The sequence below is a fragment of the Canis lupus genome, chromosome 16, assembly GCF_048164855.1.
Source record: "Canis lupus baileyi chromosome 16, mCanLup2.hap1, whole genome shotgun sequence".
Lineage (NCBI taxonomy): Eukaryota > Metazoa > Chordata > Mammalia > Carnivora > Canidae > Canis > Canis lupus.
The window spans coordinates 41,580,156-41,602,507 of record NC_132853.1 but is presented as its reverse complement, the minus strand read 5'-3'; the positions used below and the strand labels follow the sequence as shown (position 1 = coordinate 41,602,507).

General features: G+C 50.2%; 1 protein-coding gene across 2 annotated transcripts; it reads left to right on the top strand.

Annotated features, from left to right (window-relative positions):
- The first annotated feature begins 773 nt into the window (after positions 1–773).
- On the top strand, positions 774–22,057 carry MEOX1 (mesenchyme homeobox 1). 2 transcript variants are annotated; one of them, XM_072780757.1, is made up of 4 exons: positions 774–792; positions 1,810–2,327; positions 18,614–18,786; positions 20,415–22,057. In XM_072780757.1, exons 2-4 carry the CDS (start codon positions 1,859–1,861, stop codon positions 20,535–20,537), a joined length of 765 nt encoding a protein of 254 aa, XP_072636858.1. In that variant the 5' UTR covers positions 774–792; positions 1,810–1,858; the 3' UTR covers positions 20,538–22,057. The 2 variants fall into 2 exon arrangements, with proteins under 2 accessions (XP_072636858.1, XP_072636859.1); XM_072780758.1 differs by lacking the exons at positions 774–792; positions 18,614–18,786 and having other exon boundaries at positions 1,413–2,327.
- The last annotated feature ends 295 nt before the right edge of the window (positions 22,058–22,352 follow it).

The window sequence follows — 22,352 nt, the reverse complement described above, 5'->3', positions numbered from 1 at the left end:
AGACGGGATGCCCGAGGGCAACTCCTGGTTCTGCCCTTTTGGAGCTGTGTCATTCTGAGCTAAGCCTCATTTTTCGTTTGTGAAACATAGAACGTAATTCTTAATTTACCCATAATAGGAAAGTCATTTCGGAGGAGAAATGTGTGTGCAATAGCTAAGTCCCAGGCAAAGCAGAGAGATGAGTCTGGTTGGTGGCAGTGATCCCATCTCCTCTCCTGGCCTACGATACCCTGCCCATTCCAGAAACTCTTTGCCAATTCCATGAAGTGTGTGCGGCCTCCAGGCTGCTGGGCAGAGGCCCATGGGCCCTCCTGGCGTCTTTGGAACCAGCCAGCACACGGTTATGTCCATGCGCATGTCGGCTCTGATCCTGCTGCTGTGGGCCGTGGAAATATTCAGTGGGAGGGGACCTCTGGCCCGTGTGCTTGGAATGTCATCCTCCCAGAAATTATATTAACCCTCCTGAGAGACCAGCAGGGCACGGGGATCAAGTAGATGGACGGATTGACCGATTGAAATGGCAGTTGGCCCTCTTGTGACAGGCACTGGCCAGGAAGGCCACACGATAGTTTGCCAAAGAGAACTCCTTCAGGAATGAGAATCTCTGATTCCTGTTTCCATGCCCCAGATTCCACAGAAGCCGTGGCCTCTGGGGCTGGGGTAGGGGAAGCAGGTGTGGGTAAAAGTTAGAGGGCCTAGGGAAACTTCAAGAGCTTTCTCTAAGAGCCTTCCCTTTGCCGTGGAGAAAAATGACCTGAAAGCCCCCTAGAGAAGAGTGTGGCTAATTGGCATGTAAGTCGGGGTTAAAGAACGGAAGGAAGAATCTGATTGTTTTTTTAAGTTACTGAGAAAGTGAGAATGTCACTTTGGGCAGAGAGAAATAATTTTTTTCTGGAGTGTGTCTTTCTTTATGCTGCAGACCCTAGTGGGCCGCTGAGACTTGCAAAAAAAGATTTCTTTTAATCCACCTTCCTTTTTGCAAGCAGCAGTAGAAGGGCCTTTAAATCAAATGCAATCAGCAAACTTGTCTCTTGCACTTATTCCCCGCTTCACTCCCTGGAATTTGGCACTTGATGGATTCTGGATCTGACTTAAGGCTTTTTCCAAATCCAAGACTTGGGGAATTTTGTTAACAGTGCAATAAAATAACTTCATAGCGTACAGGAGGCCCATTAAAGAAGTGGTGTGCGTGTGTGTGTGCTGCACTCTCTCTCTCTCCTTAAAATTAAAAAAAGAAATACAGACAATGTTTCTTTAAAAGTCTCCATCTGCAAATCCCATTAGATGTGCATATAAGGTTTCTGATGATTAATAGTTGCCTGCTCGGGTTTTGGTTGGAGGGGATCGTGTGTGTGCTGGTTAACCCCTCCCTCTCCTCTCTCACGTTTCACTTCAGAAATTTGTCACTCTCTCCCCACCACAGGATTTAAAAGTGTGTCTCACAGCCCCAGTCCAGCCCTCTGCAGGCATTTGCTGCGGGCTCCAGGGCAAGCACTCATCAGCTGGTGCATCTGGGCTACAACAGTGAAAATGTTTAGTGTCATCGGAGACAAATACATGTACAGGGGACCCCAATAGGCAGGCTGGTGTGTCGGGGGGGCAGGAAGCCAGGAGTAAAGTCTGACATAGGTGTGTGCACACACATACGTGTAGCTGGCCACATGTGTGCATACTCCAAGGAGAGACTTTAGTTTTGGTTTTTGTTTTGGTTCCTGGGGTGAATTTTCTACTGAACATCTTCCCCTCTTATTTATTTATCTTTTCTTTTTTTTTTTTTTTTTGCATTTTTAAAATTTTGAATATAAAAAGTGTAAGAATCAAAACTTTGAAAAGACGGAGGCTCAGCGGCAGACGGCAGATGGATCCTGTGGCCAGCAGCTGCATGAGGAGCCCCCACCCCCCAGCCCCAGGCTGGGGCTGCCTTCGAAACCCCCACTCTGAAGGCAGTGGGGCCTCAGGGCTGCCCCATTACCCGCCAACACCGTTCTCCTTCCACCAGAAACCAGACTTCCCGGCGACAGCGACAGCAGCATACCCCGACTTCTCGGCCTCCTGCCTGGCAGCCACCCCACACAGCCTTCCCCGGGAGGAGCGCATCTTCACTGAGCAGCACCCCGCTTTCCCACAGCCCCCCGACTGGAACTTCCCTGTCTCAGAGGCCCGGCGCAGGCTCAACCCGGGCCCAGCTGGAGGCTCCAGGGGCATGGGGGCCAGCAGCCCAGGCCTGGTGGACACCACGGGAGGCCCGGGCGAGGACTACGAGGTCCTCGGGAGCACTCCCAGTGAGATGGAGAAGAAGTCATCCAGACGGAAAAAGGAGAGTTCAGGTATGTGGCTGAGGAGCAGCTGAGCATTCCTTGGTTAGGTTGCTTGCCCTCTCTGAGCCTAGCTGCCCTAATCCTGAATTGCAAACATTATCTAATCTACTCAAAGGCTCAAAGGCAGGAGCTACCTTTGGGGTTTCTTCTATTCAGAGTTCTAGGATTCTCTGGTTGCATCTGTGCCTCCCAGAACTCCCGGACCCCAGACAGGTTATGCCAGCAAGTGAATGAAATAAGATCCACAGAGATTGAGAGGACATGTGTGATGGAGCCTCGGTGCAGGCCGGCAAGGACTAGAGAGGAGCTTTCCTGAATCTGGGCGGCCTCTGGGTCATGTTTCTCCCCACCCTGCCCTGGCAGGCTGCAAATGGTCCCAGAGCCAAAGGGTTTGCTCACAGGAGAGTGAGCTGAGATGGGAGCTTGGAGCACTAGGACCAAGGCTGGGACCCTCTGTCTCCAGGAGCCTAGAGGCTGAGAAGCAGGCCTAGGGCTGGGATGGGAGAGGCAAGGGGCAAGGAGGAGATGGAGTGTGGAGATTTGGGGCAGATTGCCCACGAGGTATCACTGTGCCCATGCCTGGGCCAAGAGGGCAGCTCAGCGTGCTAAAGTCTGGGCGACCCCCAGGGGAGGCATCCCCTGAGGGGTCCTCCTGAGGGATCACCAGCCTTGGCAAAGTCAGGGAGGCTGGCAGCCAAGGACTAGCACTGCACCTCAGAAAGCAGGTGGAGCCCCGCTCCGTGTTGGAGCCCAAGAGGATGGAGCCAGCCTGCTCATTAGGATCCTAGCTATGGGGCAGCCCGGGTGGCTCAGCGGTTTAGTGCTGCCTTTAGCCTAGGGCCTGATCCTGGAGACCCGGGATCGTGTCCCATGTCAGGTTCCCTGCATGGAGCCTGCTTCTCTCTCTGCCTTTGTCTCTGACTCTCTCTCTCTCTCTCTCTCTCTCTCTCTCTCAATGTGTCTCAAATAAATAAATAAATAAATAAATAAATAAATAAATAAAATCTTAAAAAAAAAAAAAGATCTTAGCTATGTCCATCTCCTCCCTGCGGTGGTGACTTCTCATTTCCTCACCTCCCCATGACTTCTTCTCTCTACCTATTCACCTTCTATCTGGTTCCTTGTCCCCTCCTTGCCCAGAACAAGGCAGCGTCCATTCCTGCTGTCCCCTTGGCCCACTGTGTCCTCCTGACAGCTACCTCCAGAGCAGCCTGTCTGTCTTTCTGCACCTAGAGAGGACTTTTCTCACAGGGCTAACCAGAGGCAGGCAGGAAATGAGAGTGCCAAGCAACCAATGAGAACACTCTGATTTGCTTTTCAACGTAGCACAGATTTCCTGAGCATCTTCTTTTTGCCAAGCACTGGCCAAGGCCCCCCCCCCCCGCCGTGGAGGGGGGAGGGCGATGAGGAGATGTATATGGAGGCCTCTCTCCCAGGGGGCTCAGGCTGAGAGGGAGGAGAGGCCCGCGGATGCCTGTGTGGCAGTGGAAGTACTATGATCTGGGAGGTTCACAGTGCTGCAGGAAACACACATTAGCTTTTTTAGGTCCCACCGGTGTGCAAAGTAAATACCGCAGGTCTTACCAGTATCTCTGTCCTATATGCATGGAAAAGGAGAGGCAGAGAGTTTTGAGGACACTGCTAGGATGGGGTCGAGGTAGTGCCCTGCTCATCGGGATTTGCCCAGGACTTTTCTGAGTTTAGCACTGAAAGTCCAGCGTCCCAGGAAACCCCTCAGCCCTGGAGCAAATCAGGACAGTTGGTTAATCTTGGAATGGAGCTCAAACCCTGGACGTCAGATCCCAAATCCCCCACCTTTCAGCAGATTTCAAGCATAATCCTCATTTTGAAATGTTTGGTCTCCATGCTTAAAGGTGCTTACAGTGGATGGCCACAGCCTTCTTGGCTGCCTGATAGGAGGGCCCTTTAAGTCCCCAGCTGATGAAATCCTCAAGTATTCCTAGCCTTGGCTGGAGACGTGGGGAGATGGGGCACTTTCTGCTTCTCCTCGCTCTCAGTGACTTGGCTCTGCGCCTAATTGAAGAGCTCTCCCCACCGTGGCGCCTGCCCCCTTGCTCCTCCACCTCTGCCCAAATCCCCTTCTGCAGCATCCAGCCACTTCCAAGGGAGCTGGGAGCCAAGGCACTAGAAGGCACAGGCAAAGGGCTGGGCTTAGGCAAAATCATTCTGTTCCAGCAAGACCCACATGTGCCATCTTTCCTTTGGGTCAGTGGCCTGTGGCGCTGCATTAGGGAGTGAGCCCCAGTGCCAAGCAGCTGGCCATCCCAAGAGCACAGGAACACCCTGCACTGAATGTCCTGCAACTCTTCATAGGGTCAGCCACCAGTGGGGGCGGGGGTGTGGGGGTGTGGGGGGTGTGGGGTATTCTTATCCAGGAGCAGCCCTGGGCTCCACTCCCCTCCCGGGCCCCCTCAAGAAGCAGTAATGGCAGCAGACAGGCAGGGCAGGGCAAGCTGAGTTTCATTCATTCTCTGGGATTCCAGACCTACTCCCCATCTAGCATGGGAATCTCTGTGTCCCAGCTAGATGCTTGAGTCTTCCCTTGTAATTTAACTGGAGGGGGAGGAGGCAGGAAAGATGAGCTGGGTAAAAGCTGGAAGAAAAATAAAAGTAGAGAAGGCCTACAACCAACTCTAGGAATCTGGAGTCCAGCTCACAAGAAACAAACCCATGGGAAAAAAAAAAAACAAAAAAAACAACCCACTCCATCAGTCGAGTCACGCTTAGATTCTCTACGTAACATTTTGCTATCTTGTTCATCACAGAATTTTTGGCATCAATTTTGATTTTTTAAAGCAATGCGTTACAATGTTACTTCTTTTGGTGACTGAGGACTTTGACACCACTTGCATTTTGTGCCCAGCGTGAGTGTGTCCCATTTCTCACCTGGGCCCTTGCTCAGCTGTCTCTGAATGTTAACCAGCCATCGATCAGAAAGGTGTTTTTCATAGTTCTTCACGGGCAGGCCAACAGGTTGGCATGTCGGCACCACGACTGTGGGCTGGGTAACTTTAGAAAACTTCTTTAAAAAAAAAAAAGAAAACTTCTCAATTTCCTGGAGCCTTCATTTTCCCAGTTGCAAAATGGGATCATAACAAAAGCACCTTCCATACAGAGTCACTGTGAAGATTAAATGCAGTGATCCATGAAATTAGCACTGTGCCTGGCATATGAGCTCAATAAATGGCAACTGTGAATGTTATTAGAACGATATTTCCAGAACCAACCAGGGGAAGGGGAGTGGTCGGTGGAACTGAATATTTCAAATCCATTGACTCAGGAATTCCTGAATCTGGAGTATAACTTCTTGCAGTTATCATTGGTCCTAAAAATCCAGTTATTTGTCATCGGGTAGGAACTTGGAGCCCAGAGATCTTCTGGAGAGGTTGGAGGGTGAGATGTGCCTGGCAAAAGGGTCCCATAGTGGTTGTCCGAGGAGGCTCCAGTAACAGAAAGTTACTAGAAGTTTGTTTCAGAGAGGAAAGTTCTCTCTTCCCCCCTCTCCTTCTGCCAGCCCCAGCAGCTCCCCTGTCATTCCCGCTAGAAGTGGAGCTGATTTGCTCAAATAAATGAATAGGAAAGTGGGGGTCCCTGGCTCCCGCTCAGAGACCTTCTGTTGGTCCACGGCACAGAGCTGATTTAGGAGACCAGTGTGATGTTATCTTACCGCAAACACTCCCAGCCCCGGGGCCCATGGGTGTTAAAGACCCCTGCTGGCTGGGACAGCTGCGAGGCCACTGCTGTTTGCCCCCAACCTGTCGATCTGTCTTGCTACCGTGGTTGTCTTTAATTTATGGGAATGAGAGATTTCGCGGTGATTTCCTGGTGGGGTTCAAGGGAAGGTCGCGCGTGATCTGCCTGGCTGTAGGTGAATCCGATCGCCCCCCTGGGAAAGCCCCCCGTGCTGGGGCTCAGCCCTGCTCGCTGGTGCTCTCACGTTTTTCCCTTCCTCAGACTCGCTTTGTCCTGTCTCTTTCGCCTCCAACACACGTGCCCCCCAGGGCTGAGCCTTCACTGATTTCTCCCCTGCAAAACATGATCCCCACCTGCCCTTGTGCAACCACACGCACCCCCAGTTTCTCCTGAGGTTTATAAACCCTCCACAGATCAGCCCCTTTCTCCCACCTGTTCGCCTGCAGGCCACCCTTCCCACCTCCACCCCTGCCCCGCCACACCAGTTCCGCTAGCCTTTTGCAAACACACACCCTTTTTCTTCACCCAACCCCATTTGCCAAAGCACTTTCCCTTGCTTCAGGCTTCCTTCCCTCCCCCCACTCTCCTGCCTGTTGAAGTCCTTATTTTCACAAGCTGCCCCCTCCAAGAATCTCTCCTCTTTTTTTTTTAAAATTAATGGCTCTACGTGTACGTAGCATCATGTCAGTGAAAGCTGTAGTGAGGAAGTTTCAAGTCTCAGTAGCCACTAGAACCTGTGCTGATCTTCTAAATAAATATCTCCTAATGTCATAAAGGAGCTCTTCTGAGATTTCTTTTTTTTTCTTCTTCTTCTTCTGAGATTTCTTATCCTGGGACATCTTATATTTGAAATCTCCTTTTTTAAAAATTATGACCAGGGGCATCTCGCTGGCTCAGTCGGTGGAGCATGCCACTCTTGATCTAGGGGTTGAGTTTGAGCCCCACATTGGGTGTAGTAATTACTTAAAAATAAAATCTTTGAGAAAAGTAAATAAATAAATAAAAATTATGATAAAAAAGACATAACAAAATTTACCATCATGATCGGGTTTTAAAAAATATTTTTAAAAAGTTTTATTTAGAGGTGCCTGGGTGGCTCAGACAGTTAAGCTTCTGCCTTTGGCTCAGGTCATGATCTCAGGGTCCTAGAACTGAGCCCCGCATCTGGCTCGCTGCTCAATGGGGAGTCTGCTTCTTCCTCTCATCTCCCTCTGTGCTCTCTCTCTCAAATAAATAAATAAATAAAATATATTTTTTTAAGTTTTATTTATTTAAGTAATCTCTATACCCCACACGGGGCTTGAACTCATGACCCCGAGATCAAGAGTCACATGCTCCTCCGACTGAGCCAGCTGGGTGCCTGAAATCATGATCACTTCTAAGTGGACTGTACAGTACTGTTAATGATATGCACATTGCCCCAGAACAAGTCTCTAGATCTTTTTCATCTTATAAAACTGAAACCCTACCCATTGGAAAATAACTCACCTTTTTCCCTCTGCCCAGGCCTGACAAATAGTGTTCTACTTTCTGTTTCTAAAAGTTAGACTTTTAGGTTAGGTTGCCAGTCTTCCTCAAGCTTCACAGGGGTGGTGACCAGGGGAACAGGGTTAATATGTGACTGTATCATTATATCGGATGAGGAATAAATCTAAACAGAACACAAAGTAGCTTTAGGTCAAAGGCAACCCATCTTACTTTGCCTTTTAATATGAAGTTTCTCTACACCCTCACCAATACGTGTTCTTTTCTGGTGTTTTTTTTTTTTGGGGGGGGGTTGTTTCTTTGATGCTACCCTTCCGAACAGACATGAAATGATACCATGTTTTGATTTGCATTTCCCTAATGTTTGGTGATGTTGAGCATCTTTGCATATGCTTGTTGGCCAGTTGTAGATTTTCTTTGGAGAAATGTCTATTCAAGTCCTTGCCCACTTTTTAGTTGGATTGTTTGACTTTTGTTGTTAACTTGTAGGAGTTCTTATATATTCTGGATATTAATCCCTTATTAGTGTGTAGCTTGCAAATATTTTCTCCCACTTTGTGGGTTGCCTTTGCATTCTGCTAATTGGTCCCTTTGCTGCACAGATGTCTTTAAGTTTGATGTAGCCCCATTTCTCTGTTTTTGCTTTTGTTGCCTGTGCTTCTAGTGTTATATTCATGAAATCATTGCTAAACTTAATGTCATGAAGCTTTTTTTTATTTTTAAGATTTTATTTATTCATGAGAGACACAGAAAGAGGCAGAGACATAGGCAGAGAGAGAAGCAGGCTCCCCACAGGGAGCCTGGTGTGGGACTCAACCCCTGGACCCAGGATCACACCCTGAGTTGAAGGCAGATGCTCAACCACTGAACCACCCAGGCATTCATGTCATGAAGATTTTTTTCCCCATGTTTTCTTCTAGGAGTTTTATAGTTTTACATATTTTTTAAAGACTTTATTTATTTATTCATGAGAGGCACAGAGAGAGAGAGAGAGAGAGAAATACAGACACAGGCAGAGGGAGAAGCAGGCTCCACTCAGGGAGCCTGACGTGGGACTCGATCCCGGGTCTCCAAGATCACACCCTGGGTTGAAGGCGGTCCTAAACCGCTGATCCACCTGGGCTGCCCTATAGTTTTAGATCTTATGTTTAGGTCTTTAAACTATTTTATTCTAGAGACAGAATGTGTGTGCTGGGAGGAGAAGCAGAGGGAGAGACAGGATTAGCAGCCTCCACATTCAGCTCATAGACCAACTCAGGGCTTGATCTCACAACCCTGAGATCATGGCCTGAGCTGAAATCTAGTCAGATGTTTAACCAGCTAAGCCCCCTAGGTGCCTCTTTAAACTATTTTGAGTTAACTTTTTATATGCTGTAACATGAGGGTCCAACTTCATTGTATTGCATGTAGATATCCAGTTTTCCCCACATCATTTGTTGAAGGTTGTCCTTTCCCCAATGTGTAGCTTCAGCACCTTTGTTGAAGATCATTTGACCATATATATGAAGGTTTACTTCATAAGTATTCTGTTTCATTGTTCTATATGTCTCACTTTATGCCAATACCATACTGTTGTGATTATTGTAGCTTTGTAATATGTTTTAAGCTAGAAAGTGTGAGACCTCCATCTTTGTTTCTCTTCCTCAAGATTGTTTTGGCTGCTCAGAATCCTTTGAGATTCCATATGAATTTTAGGATGATTTTTTTCTGTTTTTGCAAAAAACGCTGTTGGGATTCTGATAGAAATTGCACTGAATCTGTAGATCACTTTGAACAGTAAGGACATTTCAACAATATTAAGTCTTTTGATCTATAAACATAGGATATTTTTTCATTTCTTTGTGTCTTCTTTCATTTCTTTCAAAATGTCTTGTAGGGGTTTTTTTTAAGATTTTATTTATTTATTTGAGAAGAGAGAGAGAACATGAGTGGGGGAAGAGGCACTTGGAGAGGGAGAAGCAGGGTTCCTACTGAGCAGGGAGTCTAACACAGGGCTCGATCCCAGGACCCTGAGATCATGACCCAAGCTAAAGGCAGATGCTTAACCCACTGAGCCCTGTTTTGTAGTTTTTAGTGTACAAATCTTTTACCTCCTTAGATAAACTATTCCTAAGTGTGTTTTTTTTCTTTTTGATGTTGTTTTCAATGTAAATTGTTTCCTTAATTTCCCTTTCAGATTGTTCATTATTCATGGATAGAAACACGCTGGTCTTTGTGTGTTGAGGTTGTATCCTGCAACTTTGGTGAATTCATTCATAAGCTCCAAAAGTTTTTTTGTGGAATCTTTAGGGGTTTCCATGTACAAGATCATGTCATTTGCAAACAGAGATTATTTTACTTCTTTGTTTCTGATTTAGACACCTTTTATTTATTTTATTTTGTGTTTTTTTCACCTGATTGCTCTGGCTAGGACCTACAGTATTATGTTGAATAGAAGTAGCAACAGTGAGCATCTTTGCTTGTTCCTGGTCTTAGAGGAAAAGCTTTCAGTTTTTCATCATTGAGTACGATGCTGGCTGTGGGATTTTCATATATGGCCTTTATTTTTTAAAAAAATATTTTATTTATTTATTCATGAAAGACACAGAGAGAGAGAGACAGAGGCAGAGGGAGAAGCAGGCTCCGTGACGTGAGACTCGATCCCGGGTCTCCAGGGCCTGATCCTGGGCTGAAGGTGGCGCTAAACTGCTGAGCCCCCCAGGCTGCCCATATATGGCCCTTATTAGGTTGGGATAATTTCCTTCTGTTTCTAGTTTGGTGAGTATCCAAGGATCCTCCCTCTCCTGACACACAGATCATGCCTTATTTGTGCCTCCATCTCCACATCAAACCCAGTTGCCTTTCATCCAGAGTTACAGCATATGGCTGCCTTTCTCCTGAAAACTGAAGTGTCTGGAGGGCCAGAATGGTCTCTGATTCACTCTGCAATCTCCATCACACTTAATGGAACATTTACCCTAGGAGGAGCTCATTCTTTTTTTTTTTTTTTAAGATTTTATTTATTTATTCATGAGAGACACACAGAGAGAGAGAGAGAGAGAGGCAGAGACACAGGCAGAGGGAGAAGCAGACTCCATGCAAGGAGCCTGAAGTGGGACTTGATCCTGGGTCTCCAGGATCACGCCCTGGGCTGAAGGTGGCGCTAAACTGCTGAGCCACCAGAGCTCCCCCAGAGGAGCTCATTCAATGTCTAATGAATAGCCTCCATTACAGCCTGGCATTCATTCATTTATCTTCTCCCCTTCTTTCTGAGAGGGGCTCCACTACCTGGCCTGAGGGTTCCCACCATGTATGATGTACTTCTGTAAAATGCATCAGGACTTTTATAGTCTCACTCATGAGAGTGTGCAGACAGCCCGATTTCAATCATAAAACCAGCCCAGGTCAGGGCTAGTGCTGGGGTCACATAAACACATAAACACATAAACAGTCACATATGCAGGCTGGGCTGACTACATGATCCCCCACGGGGTACTGAGGTCAGCTCCCAAGTACCAGGGCCACCATGGCTGCTGTGGCTGAGCAATGAGGTGGACCCACCATGGCAGGACAGTTAGAGGGGCTGCTATGGCCGGGCAGCCAGAGGGCCCAGCTGTCATAGGGACACGTGGCTGTTTTTCCGGTCTAGAGGAAAGGGCACATTTTTCTAATTTGCAGAGAGGTTTCCTGTGGACAAGCATCAGCCTTGCCAAGCACCCCTCCTGGACTCACTCCTTCTCCTTAGTGGTGAGCACTGGCTATGAAGATTTGGCAGCGGGGGGTGGCGGGGGGGGATAGGAGAGTGTCTTAATCCACCGAGGTTACCATAACAAAATACCATAGACTAGGTGGCTTAAACAGTAGATATTTATTTCCTCATAGTTCTAGAAACTAGAAGTCAAAGATCAAGATGACAGCAGGTTTTGTTTCTCTGGAAGCTTCTTTCTTTGGCTTGTCCTCTTCTTGCCATATCCTCACTTGGTCTTTCCTCTGTGTGTGGGCATCCCTAGTGTCTCCTTATGTGTCCTAATCTCCTCTTCTTATAAAGATACCAGTCAGATTGGATCAGGGCTGCGTTTTAACTCAATCATCTCTTTGAAGATACTATCTCCAATACAGTCACATTCTGAGACACTGGGGTTAAGACTTCAACATGTTAATGGGGGAGGCAATTCAGCCCATAAACAAGAGTTCTAGGGACAAGGACAAGGTTCTAGAGGTGGTATCAATGCTCCAGTCAAACACTCCTTTAGTGAAAGCATCTCAGAGGAGTGCATGACCTCAGAGCTTTCCTGGCTCTGGGTCCCTTCAGCCACTAGGGCTTTCCCACACAGAGCATTGTTTCTGGCTACAAACAGATCCCTGCATTCTTATCTTATACACACAGAGAAAGCCCACTATAGGAATGTATCTAAAGAAGTGGGCTGTTTGACAAAGGAAGAAGGAAAGGAGATGATCATTAAATAAATGGACAACTTCAGTGTCACTTGGGTAACCAGAGTGACCCTGAGTACTGTGCTCGGTGATCTCATATCCATGCCCACCATCCTTGCTGGGCTGCAGCCTAGTGAGGTGAGAGGGGGGCAGGGTTCAGGGGCAACTGTTAAGTGCACCAACTGGGCAGATCTGGACCAAGTCCCAGATCCACAGCTTCCCAGGCTGTGTGAGCTCAGAGAGTTCTCCCCTTCAGAGTCCCCGTCTCTGAAAAATGCAGATCACGATGTCTACCTCACAGGAGTTGCTATGGGACAAGATGAGATCATAGACGTAAAGACACAGCCAGCCCCTCAATCCATTGTTCCCAAACCCACACATGAGCACTCCTCTCTTCAAAGTCTTGCCTGATCCTGGCTGCATCCCAGGTGGCCTGTGCTCAAAATGTGGCAAGACAGTGACCCGAGGTCAGAGGGAGCCTTTGAAGCCTGCCACCAGCTGGGCCTGCCTGTCTCTGCAGGCTCACTGGTCTGGGGTCGGGGCATTGCCGGTCAGGGTGTGGTTTGTAGGGCACACGGCTGGCCGGCCACTGGAGCCCCTCTCATTCCAATTCCAACCCCAGAGCCCCCAGTGAGGAAGAAGTCTTAGGGAGCCAGAGTGACCAGCGTGGACGGAGAGACAGGAACTCCACATTCTTCCTGCCTCCTGCTTAGGGCTCCTGCCCCTCACTGTCAGGCAAAGACTGGGGCCTTGACCACTGTCTGACTCAGAGGGATCAGCACAAAACTTGTGTCTGAACCCGCTCAGGCCCCATCCAGATACAGTCTGAAAGTTTTGCAGAAAGTCAGTATCCACCAAAGCAGTAACATTCTGACCAGCATCTAAGACCTAAGGGTCCAGAGAGCCCTTGGGCTGTAAGAATGTCAGTGGGGAGGCAGCCTCAGCCCTGCTTGCTGCCCTGCCAGGCTAGGGGCTTAGGAGTCCCACCCGACTCACCTTTCCTCTTTTGAGTAAGTCAGGGCATCTGGGCCCAGGGAAGTGGGGATGATCCCAGAGGCAGAGCAGCTCTTTCATTTTGAGGGCAGGACTTGAGGCCCCTGTGGGCTCTGGGAGGCAGCCCCTTTCCATGCTCCCCCTCCCTCCCCCCCGTGCCCCCCCCCCCAACCTTTCTGTTCACTGAGCTGGGCTTCCCTGGCCTCTGGCCAGGATTCCTCTCCCACCCCCCCACCCGCCACCCCCAATCCCAGCCTTTTCTATTTCATGTTTTCCCTGTTTTCCTTGAACACAGTGGTGGAGGAACAGTGTGAGCAGTGGGGGCTGGTCCTGCGGCCCACACTTCCTTTGGTGACAGCTGAGGGCTACATCTGGAACATATAAACACAAACAAAGCCCAGAGCTGCCTATGCCTCCCCCTAGCCCATTTCAGAGGCTCACTGTGGCTCCCCACCTTCATTTCCCTGCCTCCCTCCACCTTCACCTTTCTGCTCCCCTCTTCCAAGCTCCCTCACACCCCATTTAATTGCCCATCCATTCCCTTCTCCCTCCATACTGCAGGGCCTCACTGCTCCACCCCACAGGGGACCTCAGCAAAGACTACTGTAGCACCAGCCATTTCCATTCCAGAAGAATCTGCTTCTCTCCCAGAAAACATACTTTGAATTCCCCAGCCCCACTGCTGGGTTCCTCAAAGAGGCTGGGAGCCCTCCCAGTGCTCTTCGGGCATCTAGCAGACAGGGAAAGGGCCCAGTGAGAAAGGAAGCCAGGGAGGTCCTAGGTGCAAACGCCCAAACTGGTCTTGGGCTGGTTCCATCTGGGTCCTGTCTATTTTGAAGGACTTTGACTCCTCCTGAAGTTGAAAGTATCAGAACTAAGAAGGATGCAAAAGGCTGGCACCGTGACAATCTAGGAAGCCACAGACACAGTTTTCAGAGGGTTTGCCAAGGTCTCACCTGCTAACATTATCCCCCAGGTATCCCCTCCACTTCCCCGCCCTGGACGCACACATGGACACACCCCTCAGGTGAGCACAGCCTCTATGCTCACCCCCAACCCCAGGGTAGTGTGACATAATAGCTGTAGCCCCAGACTGGTCCCAGGGAATTCCAGGAAGCCTTTTCATCTCTGGGTCTTCATTTCCTCCTCTGTTGAATGGGCTGATGTGTACCTTAACACCCTACAGTACACTTTAGAGGACACAACAGGAAAAAGCCTAAGATGTGGGAATAGCCTCCCGTCATGGCAATCTGGGTTTGCAGTCCAGTGCTGTCTTGAGGCCCTCTCTCACCTACTCTGGGCTCCCCTGTAAAGTGGAAAGGTGACCAGAGATCAGTTCTAAGCCCCTTCCAGCATTACTATTCTATGATTCTGTAATATATGAAACCCCTAAAGACGTTTATCTCTGGGGAAAAGAGATCCATTGTCATCTGGGAAGTGTTATTTGAATGTACAGCATGTGGCTTTCTATCTGGTCTTGGATAGAAATTTATGTAAGACGGCTGTGACAATTAGGGAGTAAGGATACAGGCCTCCAAAAAGGCGTGTTCCCCAGCGTCTGTCTGAACTTCCTTGTAGCTCTGATAAAGCTGTCTGCTAACTTGAGGAAGGCCTGCCAAAACTGACAGCTATTTATGAAATAATTTACCTTGGATGGTGTAAAAGCTCACAGTGGAAACCGCAATCACACATACATCCTGTTTGCATTTCTCTGGGCACGACAGTTCCATCCCAGCCCTGCTGGCTGGCTCTGGCTCCGAGGGTCAGGGGTCGTGCAGGGGCTGAGGCAGGGCGGGGCTGCTCCTCCTGAGCCCCGGGGGGCAGCCCACTGAGCACCAGCATCCTCCCTCTGCAGTTCTGGAAGAGGCACCCCTGCCCCTGAAAGAGAAGCAGGACCAGGACGGCTGAGATGTGACTCTCTCTGGTCAATGCCAGTTACTGTGCCTGGAATCATGCCCCCGCTGGAAGGCTGACATAAGAGTGGCCAGGCGCACAGATCAGAGCAGAGATGCAGAGTAGTAGAGAAGGGAGAACAGTTAAAAGGCCAGACATTGAAAAGACACCCCTTTCACACAGCTCCGGAGATGAGGTACCTTGGCAGGCATCGTCTCTAACCATCGTCAATCAACCTCTGCAATTCCATCTCCAGGAGAACCTCTCCGTATGGTGCTCCAGGCACTGTGCTCGGGGTTAAGACACATTACCCATGGCATTTGACCTCTCTGCAGCCTTCTGATCACAGTGCATGCAGCTATTCTTGTTTTCCTCCTCTGCATGCAGCAGAGGAGGAAATTGAAGTTCAAAGAACTCGAGACACTTGCCCAAAGTCAGAGACGTCCTTGGAGACTGCTAGGGCCCAGATTCTCCAAGCACTCCTCAGACACAATTCCACCACTCAGCTTTGTACATCAGAGGGAGACAGAAACGCTCTGGCATAGCCCTGACCTTTGAGTCGAGGACCTAGGGAAGGCTGAGGAGGGCCTGGGGACAGAGCACACAGCAAGACCCCAGATCTGACTGAAGAACTAGAGGCCCAGACAAGAACCTGCAACTGGAGAGGCCTCAGGTTCAAGACCAGGAGTTCTTAACAGAAGAGAGAGTAGGGAGAGGAGAAGAGGATGTCAGGGCTGCATACTGGGAAAGGACTCTGACACCAGCTCCCCCAGGTGGGGGGGGAAGGAAGACCCAGCCAGTCTCCTGCTCCTACACATAGGGAAACCGAGTCCCGGAATAGGAGGGAGGCACGCCAACAGAGGTGTACTCTGTTGGGATCAAACTATCCTGTGGGTAATGTGCAGGACTTTTGGGGGACTGCTCTTTTCTGGGATTTTATAGGCATTCGTGTGCACCTAAGCAGGTCTGGGAGTAGGGGAATGTGGGTGTGGGCATCAATCCAAGACAGGGCCCCCAGGAGCCCTGGGTGTGGAGACAGGCAGAGCTACCATGTGCTGGGTCAGCCCTCGGCCCTGAGCCTGCAGATGCAGATGGAGAACCCCAAGGCCAGCACTGACCACCACACCTCTAGCCAGATGAATCTGGGTCCCAATCTCAGTTCTGCACCACCACCATCCCAAACTGCTGGGCACATCAGGCAAGTTCCTGGACCTCTCTGAGGCTGCTTCCTCCTCTTACGCTAAGTAGGATTTAGCAAACATTTAGCAAGTACTGTGCCAGGTACAGTAGCAAGTGAGAAAAGTTTTATCTCTGGGGGGAGAAAGAGAGCCCTATTAATCAAACTATCACACAAATCCACAAGACGATGCTAAAGAGGACAATAATGGTACCTCCTCCTAGGAGTGCTTTGTGGAAAGGATTAAATGCCTCTGAGTACATAGGTGCCTTCAAGACACCACAGCTGTTACTATCTATCCCAGTCCCTCAGATGACATTTCCCGGAGTCGAAGAATTGGAAGAATGCTTTTTATTTGTCAAGAACTTCAAAGTTTTAAAAGCATTTTCCACACCTAAAAGCTGGTCCAGTCTTCCCAATAATCCCGGGAGGCAGGTGCTTTATTTTCCCCAATTTTTTGATGGGGCCACTGAAGCCCAGAGAGGTTAAGTGACTTACTCAAAGGTCCGCAGCAGGAGATCGCGGCCTCACACCTGGGCGCGCGTCTTGGTTTTACCCTCCCTGGGTCGTGAGAGGGATCAGCCAGGAAGCACCCTGAGCCCTGGGGCACGAACCGGATCTCCGCCGGCCGCGATGTGCTCCCGGAAGGCTGGCCTCCCTCCCCGGCCCGCGGCGGCCAAGGCCGCGCACTCCTGGGGATCCCCGGCCCGGGGCTGCGCGTCCTTCCCTGCAGCCCACGCTCCGGCTCCCGCTTTGGGGGGTGGGGGGGTCTGGTCCGGCCTTCTCCCAGCCAGCCGCACGGCAACGGGGCGCCCCCTTCCTGCCCCCGCCCCGCGCGCCCTTTCGGGCGGCAGACCCCGACCCGGCAGCCCGGCATCGGGGAGCCCCCGGGTGACAGCGCCTCTGCGCCTTCTCGGGTCCCCCCGGGGAGCCCCGATCGTTTTTTTTCCGTGCGCCCTTCCCCGCGCCTGGAGCCGCCACTCCGGCCTCTCTCCCCGGCTCCCGGGCGGAGGGGCGCGGGGACCCAGGGCCCGAAAACTGAAAGCCAGGGGGACTGAGTGAAAAGCAAAGAGAAGCAACTGCGGAGAAGGGATCCTGCGGGCTGACGAGGGGTCCCCACCTCCCCACCCGCTCCGCCCTGTGGCTGCTTGGGGGTGGGTTGGGGGGAGTGGGAGCGTCCTCCCTGTCCTCCCCCACTCCGTCTAAAAGCCCCAGCGCCCCCCATCCCGGGGCCAGCCCGAGACAACAGAGACTCCCCTGGAGAGAGACACACACAGGCTGGGATGGGGTCGTTAAGGGGACAGAGGATGGGCACACCGCTCTCAGTAAATCGCCTAACTCTGAGCCACCCGGCCCCAGGCCTGTAAAAGGACAATGAAACGAAAGGCTTCCAAATTTTAGAGCCCTGCAGGAAAAGCGGTTCCTGTAGCCATTCCCCGGACACGTGGCGCGCATTGTTAATTGTGTGGGTGTCTTGGTCTCCTTCCGGCGTCCCTCCCCACCCCGACCCCACCCCTGAAGTGGAGGCAGAGCCGCCTCTCAACTTGCTCTTGCTCAGGAAACAGCACAGTCTCTGTCATTGGCACGGCACTCTACAGTTTGTAAACCCACCGTGGATTTTACTTGAAACATATGTGAGTCACACTGCTTTGGGTTTGCTTTCTGCCTCCGCCAGTCACCGGCTGGATGAACTGGAGGAACTTGAACAACTTGCTTTAAAAGTCTCTGTTTAGTTTTCTGGTCTCTACAGTGAGGCTGATACAAGAACTCCCCTGGCTGAGTTATTGGAAGGATTAAGTGGCTGATACATGTAAGGTGCTTGCTCCCTGCACCCCTGTTAGCAGTTATGATTGAGCCCCTGCTGTGTCTAACTCAAGCCCAGAACTTTCCAGACTTGGCCCCTCCCGGTATCAAAAGGGGAAAGAAGCTTAAGGCAGCACTTCTCAGCTTACATGTGCACACAGCTCCCCTGGGGATCTGGCTAAAATGTGATTCTGATTCAGCAGGTCATGGGTAGGGCCCAAGATCCTGCAAGTCTGACCAACTTCCTGGCCCTGCTGCTGGGGCCTCGGCACCCTCTGAGAAGTGAGGCCTTAAGAGCAGTGGTTTGTAAACTTGACTATAAGTCACAATCACCTTGAAGGCTTGGTAAAATCCATAGCTGGGGCCCCACCCCCAGAGTTTCTGATTCCCTAGGTCTGGGATGGGGCCCTAAGCTATGCATTTCTGACAGTTCTCAGGTAATGGTGATGTCACTGAGGACAGAGAGCCTCTGTTTTAGAACCTCTTGCCCCATATGTTTATAGCCACTATTAATATCAAACTGGGGGAGCAGGGCTGGATCATAGAAATCATTAAACAACCAAGAGCAGATTCTCATGCTTTGGGGATAAGAAAAGTTTGGGAGGGGGGTGGATGCACCTGAGGTTGGGAGCCAGAAGACTCCCCGTTCATAGGGGTTAAAGCGCCAGAAAGAATGATCAAGGGACAGGGTGGGTTCCTTCTCAATATCCTTTTAAAAAACTAGAGAGACAAGGAAAGGCTGCCCTGACTCTTAAGGACAAAAAAAGAGGGAATGTCTGCCGCTCACATCTTCCTGTTTGGGATGTTTTCTCCCCAGACAACCAGGAGAGCCGGGGGAAGCCTGAGGGCGGCAGCAAGGCTCGCAAGGAGAGGACCGCCTTCACCAAGGAGCAGCTGCGGGAGCTGGAGGCCGAGTTCGCCCACCATAACTACCTGACCCGGCTCCGGAGATACGAGATCGCTGTGAACCTGGACCTCTCCGAGCGGCAGGTGCGGCCCACGGGGGCCTCCTCTTCTGGCCATCCTTCCTTTCCTCTGCTCTCTCAGTCCCTTCCCTTCCCTGAACCTTCTCTTCTGTCTTCTCCCTCTGCCCAGTGCAGTGGTTCTCCACTGTGGCTCTACCTGAGAATCACGCAGTGGGGAGTTTAATAACAATGATGTCTGGGCTCCACCCCGACGGATTGTTTTCATTGGTCTGGGATGGAGTCTGGGCATCAGAATTTTTCAAAGGTCCCCTAGGTGCTTCTCACCTGCAGCCAGGGTTGGAACCTCTAATCTGGTTACTCTCAAACTTGGGTGTACAGTGGAATCACCTAGGCCCTCGTTTAAAAGGCAGATTCAAAGGGGTGCCTGGCTACCTCAGTCAGTGGAGCAGGCAACTCTTGATCTTGGGGTCATGACTTCAAGCTCCACGTTGGGTGTAGAGATTGCTTTATTTATTTTTTTTTAATTATGATAATCACAGAGAGAGAGAGGTAGAGACATAGGCAGAGGGAGAAGCAGGCTCCATGCACCAGGAGCCCGATGTGGGATTCGATCCCGGGTCTCCAGGATCATGCCCTGGGCCAAAGGCAGGCGCCAAACCACTGCGCCACCCAGAAATCCCAAGATTGCTTTAAAAATAAAACTTAAGGGCAGCCCGGGTGGCTCAGTGGTTTAACACCGCCTTCAGCCCAGGGCCTGATCCTAGAGACCTGGGATTGATGGAGCCTCACATCAGGCTCCCTGCATGGAGCCTGCTTCTTCCTCTGCCTGTGTCTCTGCCTCTCTCTGTATCTCTCATGAATAAATAAAATCTTAAAATAATAATATTTGATAGCTTTCAATTGATGAGGGACTCTGCCAGAGTACTCAGTCTACAAAACTAAGATTCAGATCCTGCCTCTACCACTTCCTAGCCCTGTGACCTCTGGGACTGTCTCCTAACCTCTCTGGGTCTCCATCTGTAAAACAGGGTCATGACCCCACCCTGCAAGTAATGCTGAAGCTCAGATGAGAAAATACACAGACCAGAGCTATCTAAACTGCCAAGAGCGTTTTAAATGTGCCTAAGGATGAGGCTGGTGATTCTCTGCTCCCAGACCCCTGGGTTCTAGAAGCTAGAGGGAGGAGGTGTTGGCACAGGAGAAATGGGGCATGTGAAAGCGAGAGGGGCCAAAGGCCCAGTGACTTTTAGACCCTGCCACCAAACTGTCAGGCTTTCAGACGCAAAGACAAGGAGACTCAAGACAGGCCTCTGGGCAGATTGATGTGTCCTCCCTTCTGTCTCAATGCCCGGTGCCTTTAGAGAAGCAAGGCAGCACAAGCAGGGGTTCAAGCTGGGCCCCCTGGAACTGCAACCTGCTGTCTTGAGCATCAGTATGGGGAGGTAGGGACTGCCTGGGTGGCTCAGTCGTTTAGCACCTGCCTTTGGCCCAGGGCATGATCCTGGAGTCCTGGGATCAAATCCCACATCACGCTCCCTACATGGAGCCTGTTTCTCCCTCTGCCTGTGTCTCTGCCTCTCTCTCTCTCTCATGAATAAATAAACAAAATCTTAAAAAAAAAAAAAATATATATATATATATATATATGGAGAGGCAGTTGAAGTGACCGGGTTCCTCTGATTCCTCCATCAGGTCAAAGTGTGGTTTCAGAACCGAAGGATGAAGTGGAAGCGCGTGAAAGGGGGTCAACCTATCTCCCCCAGTGGACAGGACCCCGAGGATGGGGACTCTGCTGCCTCCCCAAGTTCAGAGTGAGATTCTCCATGGAGAAAGAAAGACTGACTGAGACCCGTACCCAGCTCCCCTCATCCCAATCCTCACCCCAATCCCGCCTTTACCTTCTCCCATCCCTACCCCCCCAGAGCAGCCTCTCCACATCTCTCAATGACTCTTCAACACAAAGCAGTCTGGCATCTCTGGGAGCCATGAAGTTTCCCAGAAAGTTCTATCCAGCTTTGCTCTGTCTTAGCAGTCTCTTCCCCAAGGCGTCTGCTTCCCGTAGCTCTCATAGCATCATACAGCAGCCAGACTGGACCCAAGTGAATCTGGGGAACAGCTCCAGGCATACTGCTGCTTGGGGTCTCTCGGCTGCCACCCACCCATCCTGCTACCACCTTCCTCCCACACCAGCCAGCCCCCCTCCAGGTCTAGACACCACCTGGCCTTTTGGGAGAGGACTCTTGGGACCAGCTAGTGACCTGTGGAAGCAAGTGCTCCAAAGGAAGGAGATGACTAGAACCCCCACACCCCTGGATCACCCTTCCTTTCTCGGCTCTGTATCTGAGGCTCTGGGGAGCCTTCAGTTGTCCCAAGACCCCAGGGAGAACTAGTATGAGGAGGATTGAGGATGGAAGGTCCTCAGCTGCTGCCAATCAGAAACCCAGTCCTTATCTTCCAAAGTTGTTGGCTGAGTGGGCAAGTTTATAACCCTGGCTGGAGGAAGACTGTGGGAAAAACAGCCAGGGTCCCTATATGGACCCATTCACACTGGCTTGACTGGGTGGCTGAGAACGGACCTCTTCTTTTCGAAGTCACTTCGGGGATATAGCTGGGTCTGCTGAGCCGCGCCCCTGAGCAATGGACCAGCTGTTCCTTTAAATCCACAGTTTTAGGATTGAAAACCTATCCAGATGCTCACATTATTGAGCTGAGGGCTGGAAAGTGTCCCCTGTGTTCCAAGGATGAAGAGATCATACTAAGCCCAGTGAATGAGCGCCTAGAAATGTGGAACCCTGGAGTGGAAGTATCCTGTGTTTTCAAGGGACTCTCTCTGCAAAGGAGGACAAAAAAAAAAAAAAAAAAAATCTCTCTTTCTCTGTGGGATGCATCTGAGCCCTTCCAATGTGTTCCACACTTGCTGTTATGACAGGAGGAGCTGCTAAGTTTATGTACATGGACCGCCCAGATCTTCTGGGGTGACACTCCAGGAAAGATGGCCAAATAGCCTGGGGTGACCAGAGCCTTGGAGAGAGACCCCCGCCCGCCTCAGTGCTCTGTTTCCCAACACCAGCTGGTGTTGCACAGAGGTCAGGAAGAGTTTGGAGCTCTTGTGTATAGATTTAATCATTCACATTGTAAAAAGAACCCCACCTCCCCATCCCGAAAGGACAAACGCTCTGGAAAATGATTGCCAAATGAGATGGCTGGTTAGAGCATGTGTAATTTTTTTCTAAAGCGTATTTCATATATTTTCTTAAGATTACATCAAGTTAACTGTGCAAGATTAAGTCACTTAGTAAGAAAACTCTTGGAGAAATAAAATCAATAAAAAGCAAGTTTCCAAGGCCTTTTTCTTTGCAGAGCTAAGAACCACATTCTATATGCAACCTTCTGGTGTTCGTGTGATGATCACCGGGACTGTGTCTGAAAACAAAGAAAAAAGAGAAGAAATCACTTAGACCAAGGGACCCCCTTTTAGGTTCTTCAAAATGGGGGGGGCAGATGTCATCATTGTAAAAAATACGTTGTTTCCAGGCAACTGCATTGTTTTCATTTCCTCTTATAAAATTTTAGCTATCGGTTTCCCCCAACCTGTGGCATATCAAATAATCGAAGTTCTGTAGATAAAAG